This window comes from Girardinichthys multiradiatus, chromosome 8 (genome assembly GCF_021462225.1).
Source record: "Girardinichthys multiradiatus isolate DD_20200921_A chromosome 8, DD_fGirMul_XY1, whole genome shotgun sequence".
Classification (NCBI taxonomy): domain Eukaryota; kingdom Metazoa; phylum Chordata; class Actinopteri; order Cyprinodontiformes; family Goodeidae; genus Girardinichthys; species Girardinichthys multiradiatus.
This window is the reverse complement of record NC_061801.1, coordinates 18280452-18291373: the sequence shown is the minus strand read 5'-3', so window position 1 is coordinate 18291373 and position 10922 is coordinate 18280452. Positions and strand designations below refer to the sequence as shown.

The 10922-nt window shown below is 38.6% G+C and overlaps 1 protein-coding gene across 2 annotated transcripts in view; it reads right to left on the bottom strand.

Moving 5' to 3' along the window:
• Nucleotides 1-6275: 6275 nt before the first annotated feature.
• LOC124872045 (lysosome membrane protein 2-like) overlaps nt 6276-10922 on the bottom strand; it is a 38574-nt gene continuing 33927 nt past the window's right edge. The window contains exons 9-13 of one of the 2 annotated variants that reach the window (XM_047371695.1): nt 10540-10613; nt 10388-10439; nt 9093-9245; nt 8899-8940; nt 6276-6584 (exon numbers count right to left, since the gene is read on the bottom strand). In XM_047371695.1, the coding sequence (XP_047227651.1) occupies nt 6474-6584; nt 8899-8940; nt 9093-9245; nt 10388-10439; nt 10540-10613 (432 nt within the window). In that variant the 3' untranslated portion in view covers nt 6276-6473. The remainder of the gene's footprint in view (nt 6585-8898; nt 8941-9092; nt 9246-10387; nt 10440-10539; nt 10614-10922) is intronic. The other variant, XM_047371696.1, reaches the window with a different exon arrangement.

The following is a 10922-nucleotide window of genomic DNA, read 5'->3' as shown; positions in this document are numbered from 1 at the left end:
TGATTTCTGATACATCTCTTTTGTTTGATTCTTAAAACACACTGCTCAAAAGAATTAGGAAGGAAAACTCAATTGGAAAAAAAATCCTGGTTGATATCTATACTAAGATGGAATGGGTAATGTATTAGGAATAAAAGGATGCCACATAAATTGTTAAAAATGCTAATTATCAACCCACAGAGGGCTTAATCTGTGGTTACAGAGAAATTTTAATTGAAAAACTGATGCAGCAAGCTAGCCCAATTTGCTGAAATGTCTTTGCAGCACCTGTAAATGGTACTAAGGAGTTTGCACAAGCCTTGGTTTGTATGTATGCTTGTATGCATGCCTGAAAACGTTGGGGGATTCTACTGAGATAATGGATGGTGTCGTGTGTTAACTACTCCCAGATCCTGACCAGTGCATCAGTGAGCTCCTGGACAGTCTGAGATGCAACCTGGTGGCATCAGATGGACCTAAACATGATGTCCCACAGATGTTCCATTGGATTTAGATCAAGGGACAGTGGAGGACAGTCAATGGTATCAATTGCTTCACCCTCCAGGAACTGCCTGCATAGCCTTGCCACTTGAGGTTGTGCGTTATCATGCACCAGGAGGAACCCAGGGCCCACTGCTCCAGTGAAGGTGGGTCAAAGAATGGATCTCAGGATTTTGTCCCAATACCTAATGGCAGTCAGGGTGCCATCATTTATTCTTTACCGGTCTGTGCATCCATTTATATGCCTCCCCAGACCAACACTCACCCACCACCAAACTGATCATGCAAAATAATATTGCAGACAGCATAATGTTAACTGCAGCTTCACCAGACCCTTTCATGTCACATGAGCTTAGAGTGAACCTGCTTTCATCTCTGAATAGAACAGTGCTGAACCTGCCAATTCTGGTGTTCTCTGGAAAATGCTAGTCGAGCTCCATGGTGCTGGGCATTGAGCACAGTCCCTGGTAAAAAAAGTTGGGCCCTCAGGCCACCCTCGTGAAGTCTGCTTCCGATGGTTTGGCTAGAGACATTCACACCAGTGGCTGGAGGTCACTTTGTAGGGCTCTGGCAGTACTCACCCTGTCCCTCCTGGAACAAAGGAGCAGATTACCAGTCCTGCTGATGGGTTAATGACCTCCGTCTACAATGTTCAGCAGGCAATGGCATGAATTGACGAGTCAACCTGGTGAAGTTGGACTGCCTGTGAAACCTCTGTATGGTCTAGGTATCACCGAATGCTAGAGGTAGTGACACTGATCCTGTCAAATGCAAAACTACAGAAAAAGCACTCAACAAAAAAAGGATTGAAAAATGTATGTGTCATTCCAACTGCAAAATCATTTCTGTTTTTGGGTCTGTCACATTTTTGCCCATTTAGTGCACCTGTTGGTAATTTTATTAACACCAAAACATCTGACACTGATTTACAACCCCCTCTACTAAACAGACCAGATCAATATTCCAGAAGTTTAACTGACTTGATGTTATACTCTGACTGTTCCTTAAATGTTTTGAGCAGTGTACATTAGAATATAATTATGAAAATACAACCAAAGCCAATGCACTGTCATCAGAGAGATTCATTTATACAGCATCCCAAGGTAAAACCCAGAGTGTCGTGTCTTGGCCTTTCAGGCATACCATAAAGAAAAGCTCACTGCCTACCTGTTCGAGGGCTGTGTTGCTCTACAAAAGCATATCTCAAGTCGGAATACTACTTGCATGATTGACTTTGTTAAATCAAGAATGGATCCAGCATCGAAGAAGGAAGGCCACATTGCTGTAAGTAAGTTGTGTTTGTATGACCTTCAACCATTTGGATTATTTGTGTGTCGATGCATGGGTGTGTGTATGTTTGTGCATAGGTAGGTATGCGTATGTGTAGAAATAAGTGTGTTTGTGTTGTGTGGATGTATGTGAGCGAGTTTGTCACCTGAAGGTCCACAGTTGTGAGAGTGGCGAGAACGGTAGAAAGCCTGCAACACAGAGCACCTAAGAGCAGCAAAGGACAGGTGAACTCTGCTCTGGAAGGCTGACAAAGCCCGACTAAATTAGGTCAGTGCCCAAGTCAAAGAAGCACAGGGTGAGACGTAGGGCACCTAGCTCTGCGACTCAGCCACACTGCCATCTCCAGTCTCGCAGGCCAAGCCCGGAATCTGGTTCCAGCGACCCAGGGTCCGCACCAATTAAGATAAGAAAATCATCCAGTAAGAGTATGAGTTTTTGGGGCCTCAGGTCTAGCTTTGCCTAGTTGTAACGTCCATCTTCATGTAGCTGAATAGGATATAGGTAGTAATTAAAAACCATGTTCTTGCAGCTATAGGGCTATCCATCCATCCATCCATCCATCCATCCATCCATCCATTCAATTTCTCTCTCAGTATCGCCCTTCAAATATGGAAAACTCATGATGTTTGAAACGTTGCTAAACTGTGAGTTTACATGAGTGATGTAAAGAAAGGAGACATATCTACTGAAACTACTCTTTATTATTGTGAACACAGTAAAAACATTACTAACAGTCAACATTTCAAAAGCTGACAATCAGAAGAATATGTGGTTGCAGCAGTAACAATAATTTCACAGAACAGAACTTCATCAACATTTGGCACAGCATATCCCAGTGTAACATCTACAGTGTTAGTGTTTTGGTTTGGTAAGTGTAACAAAAATAATTCACCCTCTTTAAGACTTCTGCCAGATTTCTATTGTAAAATATTGCTTATTTTTCATTCAAAAAACAACAACATTTCTATCTACAAATGTATTGCTCTCATGAAATAAAAATCACAATAGCATTAAAGCTCGATTTATCTTTTTTATTGTGTGTAACTGCGTTAATCTATACTTTAAAGATAAATAATAAAATCTAATGTAGAAGGCATGATCTCTCTTCTGTTGTGTGATATGTACATTGAGATTTTTAATTTGTGTGCATAAGGAACTGCAGTGAAAATACTTCCTGACATGTTTTAGGAGCAGTCATCACAGCTGGGGCTCATCACAGTTTCACTTGAATCATTCCACAGCATTTTCAAGATTGCATCAAAAATCACATTAGATAAAAACAACATTGTGTCTCTGATTTCAATACAAAAAGTCATTTGTTCTGTTTGTGTTGGTTGCTGGAAGAAGATGATAAATTAATATGGCGTAACACTCCATTTATAAAAAATACAATTGAAGGCATGCATCAATCCTGATCTTTTAAAACGCACAACTACAGCAGTTAACATTTTCTGAGTAACATATTGGTTAGTGAAAGCAATTGTGTGGGTTATATAAATCCTTTCATATTAAAGATATAGTTCAGGATGTTTGAAGAGAAGTTCTAGCAGTAGATAACTCTCACTGCGTTGTCATTTAGTACTCCAGTTTAGAGGTACTGGAGGGTGAAGCTAACAGCTAGCTTGAGAGGGGCCAAGACCAGAGCGATTTCTACTGCCTTAAAAAACTCAAAATGTAACCTATATTTATTCAGATTTAATGGAGGCAGAACTGCCAAAAAAGTGCAATGCTAGTTTTTTCAAGATGGCTTCAACTTTTAGTATCTGGCAGTTATTTAGTATGACTTTGCATTTGACAGTGACAGTTTAAAAGACAAAGCAAAACGCACATGCCAAATCCTGTCTGTCTTGACAGGACGATAATAAGAGGAATAAAAGAGGTCAGAGGCACTCTGGCAACAATGATCTTTCTGCATAAAACATGTACTATGTAAAGGTTCAGATAAACCATCTCTTATAAAAGTATAAAAGAACTGTTCAAATCAAAAATATATTTAGGATTTAGGTGAACCCTATTTTATTGATTTTCAAACTGCCTGACTTTTCTATTCACAGTTACTTTGTCAAAAAAGCTCTACATGTTCTGTTCTTACATCTTGTTTCACACAAGAAGATCATTGGTGGCGCACAGACTCCTATGTCCATTTGTTGTCAAACACTAATGATACATTTTTCTGTAAAAAATGTTCTTATCCAAACAAGAAACAGTGTACATAACCTGCTATGACATTTCTGAGATGGGAGTTTATTGGACTAACTGCTACCTTCTGTTTCTGGTATGAACTAGTCTGGATTTATACTAAAAAAAGACCTAAGGGGGGTAACGTACTGTAGATAAGATATTGGCTGTGACCTTTAGGCAAAATGTTGCTGCAAAAATCCTGACCTATCACTTTAAGTGCTTAAGGTATTCTAAATTCAAAGATTTCTACATTAACATTTACTAGAAAACTGCAACAAATGCCTAATTTTGCCAAACGTAACTATCCAAATACAAAATATTTTGTTTAAGCGTTATACCATTTCACACGCTAACAACAGATACTTTTTTTCAACTCCCACAATCTATACATAAAACTCCGAAGATTTCACATCATGATGTGGTCCTTAATGGATAGCTTACATGCAAAATAATACGTTTTCCAACACTGAGTTAGGGCTGAAAGGCAGATTAGACAAAATAATACTGAAATGATTGAAATGTCTTAAAAAAGAGAGCTTACTTCTGCTCTGTCCTGCTTTAAGAATGTTTGACAGCGTCTTGGCAGGAGACCCCCTGAGAGTGATGACTCTGACTTACAAATACTATATTTATAGATGCCAATGCACTGTTTGCCTAAATAACACCTGGTGCTCAGATCATGAGTACTTTATAATCTCACAACACTGAGCTCAGAGCAAGACAAGAAACCAGCCCGTTAAAACCAGATTGGTGGCACATAACCTAGAAAGGTAATTTAATGACTCTGACAGCTATACCTGGACTATACAGTGCCTTGCAAAAGTATTCGGCCCCCTTGAACTTTTCAACCTCTTTAAACATTTCAGGCTTCAAACATAAAGATATAAAATTCTAATTTTTTGTGAAGAATCAACAAGTGGGACACAATCGTGAAGTGGAATGAAATTTATTGGATGTGTCAAACGTTTTTAACAAATAAAAAACTGAAAAGTTGGGCGTGCAATATTATTTGGCTCCTTTACTTTCAGTGCAGCAAACTCACTCCAGAAGTTCAGTGAGGATCTCTGAATGATCCAATGTTGTCCCAAATGACTGATGATGATAAATAGAATCCACCTGTGTCTAATCAAGTCTCCGTATAAATGCACCTGCTCTGTGATAGTCTCAGGGTTCTGTTCAAAGCGCAGAGAGCATCATGAAGACCAAGGAACACACCAGGCAGGTCCGAGATACTGTTGTGGAGAAGTTTAAAACCGGATTTGGATACAAAAAGATTTCCCAAGCTTTAAACATTCCAAGGAGCACTGTGCAAGCAATCATATTGAAATGGAAGGAGTATCAGACCACTGCAAATCTACCAAGACCCCGGCTGTCCCTCTAAACTTTCATCTTGAACAAGGAGAAGACTGATCAGAGATGCAGCCAAGAGGCCCATGATCACTCTGGATGAACGTCAGAGATCTACAGCTGAGGTGGGAGAGTCTGTCCATAGGACAACAATCAGCCGTACACTGCACAAATCTGGCCTTTATGGAAGAGTGGCAATAAGAAAGCCATTTCTCAAAGATATCCATAAAAAGTCTTGTTTAAAGTTTGCCACAAGCCACCTGGGAGACACACCAAACATGTGGAAGAAGGTGCTCTGGTCAGATGAAACCAAAATTAAACTGTTTGGCCACAATGCAAAATGATATGTTTGGCGTAAAAGCAACACAGCTCATCACCCTGAACACACCATCCCCATTGTCAAACATGGTGGTGGCAGCATCATGGTTTGGGCCTGCTTTTTGTCAGGAGGGACAGAGAAGATGGTCAAAATTGATGGAAAGATGGATGGGGCCAAATACAGGACCATTCTGGAAGAAAACCTGTTGGAGTCTGCAAGAGACCTGAGACTGGGATGGAGATTTATCTTTCAACAAGACAATGATCCAAAACATAAAGCCAAATCTACAATGGAATGGTTCACAAATAAACGTATCCAGGTGTTGGTATGGCCAAGTCAAAGTCCAGACCTGAATCCAATCGAGAATCTGTGGAAAGAGCTGAAGACTGCTGTTCATGAAAGCTCTCCATCCAACCTCACTGAGCTCGAGCTGTTTTGCAAGGAAGAATGGGCAAGAATTTCAGTCTCTCGATGTACAAAACTGATAAGAGACATACCCCAAGCGACTTGCAGCTGTAATTGCAGCAAAGGGTGGCGCTACAAAGTATTAACGCAAAGGGGCCAAATAATATTGCACGCCGCACTTTTCAGTTTTTTATTTGTTAAAAAAGTTTGACACATCCAATAAATTTCATTCCACTTCACGATTGTGTCCCACTTGTTGTTGATTGTTCACAAAAAATTTTAATTTTTTATCTTTATGTTCGAAGCTTGAAATGTGGCAAGAGGTTGAAAAGTTCAAGGGGGCCGAATACTTTCGCAAGGCACTGTAGGTGGCATGTGTTTAACCAAGAAAATTGTATAGATTGTGCTTAAAATTAAAGGATGCCACACAGCCCCATCCCATCCTTCCTCCTCAAGCTTGTTGGTCTGTTTTAGCCATCAGACCAATGTAGTTTCCATTTTGTCCATCGTCCTTCTCCGTGACGTTGACTGGTGTATAAAGGGAGCTGTCTTCAGTTGAGGTCTGCATTAGGGATGAAAAAAAAATGTTCTTTTGTTTTTAGGTTTTTATGTCTGTGAATAGGAGTGTTGATTTTCCCCTTTACATTGGCACTGATAAGCATTTAACAGTTCTTGTAAAGTTTCAGCACAACCAAGCTGTGTTAAAGTGTTAAAACCAGGACTGTGCTGTGTAATGAAGAATGAAATGCAGTTCCACTGAGGAGTTTATGATCACTCGTCATGGCCAGAAATCTTATTAGAATTCTGTTCTGTTTATTTAAAACTTTTTTTTTCCTGGATTTTCTCTATTTACATATAGGCTCAAATAACCAATTTTAACTATTATTTGATTAAGTCCCTCAGCGTTTTGCACCTTGACCACATGCTTTTTGTGGCTATTAGCAAACTTTTTGCATAAGTCTAATAATGGCACCACCAAGGGGACCCCGGGAGACAATCATTACCCTTATAAATTTGCTGGCCACCTCACTGGACCCCAATGACTTTAGTATCTTTAAAAAAGTTTCATTTGTTTCATTTATTTGTATAATTATACGGCTGTATGCTGGCATAGTTTTTAGCACTGTCGCTTTGTAGAAAGGGGTTGAATCTCAGCCTGGGTTCTTTATTTATGGATATTGCATGTTCTCCTTGTCCACAGATATGCCAGCTAGGTTAATTAATCTGTCTAAATTGCCCTTACAAGTAATTTAATGTCTCTTAACTTAGAAATGAAAGTTCGAAAGCTGCCTTAAACCATAAAGCAAAGTCAACTGTTAGATTTGCTTAGTCTCAACTCTGACATGCTTAAGAACAGTCAGGACAATCACAACTATAAGTTAACATTGTAAAACACATAATCTTACGTTCTGTGCGAAAACCTCATGAAAACGAGTGGAGTTTAAGAGATAAAATAAATGCATTTATCCTACGGGGGCTGTCAGTTTTTACAGTGTGCATGCATGGTTGTGTGTCCTGAGTGTGTCCGTGTGAGCGGTATAGAGAAACAATTTCCTGAAGTTTTTCTTGTTTTTGGTGTTTTACTCCAACATTGTAAGTACAATTGGTAGATTTACTTTAATTCGCTTTGTTTAGTGACAAGCAAGGAGCTATTAAGCATAATAAAAACGATTAAGCGTTTTAATTAATTAACGATTAATTTGAGGACAGAACATTTGAAATACTAATTGTTAGTCTGCTTTATTCATTCCAAAACCAGTTTTGATGTGAGATCTTTATCATTATTTTAACTGGCCAGTTGTTGATCTGAAGTGAAATTAAGAAAGTTGGAGGTAGTCCCCAGTCTTCATTAGTCCACCCACTTCAGCAATGCACCAGCTCTACTGGCAACAAAATAGCCCTGCATCATAATGCTACTACCACTATGCTTCCCAGTGTTCTTAAGATCCAAAGTCTCAACTTGACTGCCAACACACACTAACCCTAACTCAATAGGTTTACCCATGTGGGCAGCAACAAGCTGAAGTGGAGCCTGAAGATTTTAGAGCAGGGGCTTCTTGGTCTATGTTAATGTTAAACTTTCCTGTGGCAATTGACAACGGTCTGCCAGCAGGATAAAACACATTAACATTAAGCTTTTGGAAAGCCATAACAACCACTATCATGCAACCTATGCTTAAATGCTTGGTCGAGGGCCAGGGATCCCATCATTTAAACGTATCTCTATCAATTCTGCCAAGATGATTGTTCAAATATCCAGTCAGAAATATGTCAGAAGCTTAAAAAGAGTGCAGTCAAAGTGCAAGTTGCTAAGGGATATTTCACAAAATGTTAGCATGGGTGTATGTATATATTTGAGCCTGTATTTATAATTTTGAACCTGTGAGGAAAATCCACCAAAGAATTCAAACCTGTGTAGCCATTTCTTGTTTCTAAAACTCATTGATGTTGCATGTTTTTTTATCAGTTTAGTTTGAAAAACATAAAAGGCTTCACGAAAAATTTAAAGCATAAAATTAATAGGAAATTCATTCCGACAGTGAGTACAGGCCAACTTCTCACTTGAACTGTAAGTGATGCATTTAGGCCAGGGGTGTCAAACTCCAGTCCTCGAGGGCCAGTGTCCTGCAACTTTTAGATGTGTCCCCAGTCCAACACACCTTAAACAAATGGCTGCATTTCCTCCTCAGTATGCAGTCAAGTTCTCCAGAGTCCCGCTAATGACCTAATTATTTGAGTGAGGCGTGTTGAAGCAGAGGAACATCTAAAAGTTGCAGATTACCGGCCCTCGAGGACTGAAGTTTGACACCTGTGATTTAGGGAATAAGTAATAAGACAGAGAATTTAATTAATTAAAACAAAGCAGCAAGACTTACAGCATAGGCAGCCTTGGTAAACACATTCTGCTTAACTTCCTTCTGCATAGAGATGCATGGTGATAAACACATGCGCAGTGGCATTGGTGAAGGGTTAAGAAATGAAATTAACAAGAATTACCACAAATTACTTTTAGGATCAGGCAAACTGTAAGAAGTTAGAATGAAGCTTGGTTAAGGAAGAGGAGTTGTACCTTCTGTTGATGGGCCCTGATCAGAAGGATGATGAAGACAATGAGCATGATCCCGCCCAGTCCCACGATAATAAGCGGGAAGTTGGATACCACATTGACAATCATCAGCAGCTTGTGCACTCTCGCTGCAGATGCATCATCAATCACCACACTCTGAGTCAAGGCACAGCATTAAACCGTATTTAGATGACAAGTCAAATATGGTAAAAGTAACAGTGGAAGCAAAATTATTGGTTATTCATAGAAAATCTCTTTGCAATAAATAACAATTGTTTTATATTCAAGAATGATTTGAGATCGTTTGGTTGTGGCTTTGCCCTACGACCTTTTTAAACCAAGAGTCAGATGAGCATAAAAGTTTACTACTTTTTTTGCAAAATCTTTTGATAATTCAGAATACACAGTTTTATTAGTGTCAGGAGCCCATCCATGTAGCTAAAAGGTCCCAAAGTATAATAACACCATTACCTAGTTTAGGATAAACATTTTTGCAAGTATGCAGAGTTTCATTTTTTCCAATATACGCATATTTCAAAATAAAAAAATCCGAATGTATTAGCTCGGGCTTTTTGTTTAGGGTTGTTGTTTTGCTAAAAGTTGAGCCGCAACCACACTCTCGAGATTTTGCAGCTTCTAACCTGATTTCTTCTATGATTGCCCTGTGTTTGGTTTTATCTATTTATGCATCACCTCTGACGAGCTTCCCTCTCCGTGCTGATGAAAAGTATCCCCACATGATACTACCACCTCCACTTTTCAACATAGGATTTTCTGTTCAGGATGATATGCAGTGTCAGTGTTTTCGCTACACATTGCATTTTGCAAGATATCTTTTGACCAGAGAACCTTCTTTCCATGTGTTTGCTGTGCCCAAATTTAAGGGGTCTCAGAGTAAAGGGGACTGAATACAAATGCATGCTACAACTTTTAAATTTTATTTGCTAAATATTTTTAAGTATTCTTCCACTTCAAAATTATTACAATTTTGTGTTGGGCTACCCAATAAAATGTTTTGAAATTTGTGGTTGTTATGTGAAAAAATTTGAAAAAAGTTCAAGCAGAGCAAATATTTTTGGAGGCACTAGTATAAAATCAAGTTAAAAAGGACTGCTTAACACAGAGACAAACAAAATAATAAGACCCATTCCCTGATTCTGGTCAAATAAGAGTCACTGTTTTATTGGACTGTGAAAGTAGAAAAAACACACAAAAGCACCAGATCCCACAACTAGATCCTCTATGCTGATATGTACTAAATCCAAAATGACTGTGCTTGTGTATGTATTATTTCTCACCTCGTTCAGGAACATAACAGGGAAGACTGTTTCATTCAGGGTTCTAGTGTCTCTGTTTGATAAAAAAGTAAACATATCATCATATCACATAAATAATACAAAGGGGCAAAAAGATTGTAGCGTTTAGCCTGTGATGGAATGCAGACACTCACGGGTATCCACCAACTTTGCCAATCAAGATGTTAACCTGTGCTCTTTTGTTTGCACGCACAATCACTCCAGTTGTCTGTCAGAAAGATATTTACATTTAGAACCAATATATTATGTCCAACAAATGCTGAGGGACATCTCAATAAATTAGAAAATTAAACAAAAGTGAAAATATTTCAGTAATTCAAAAAGTAAAATTTCTAAAACTATATGTTATTTGGAGTCATTACACACAATCATAGACTGAAGTGTTTTTTTTTTGTTAATTTAGATTATTGCGGTTTACTGAAATCCCAATATACAGTTTCTCAGAAAATTTCATTCTAACATAAAAACCAGACTAAAAAATGGATTTGTATAATTCTTGGGGAAGACTGCTGACTTG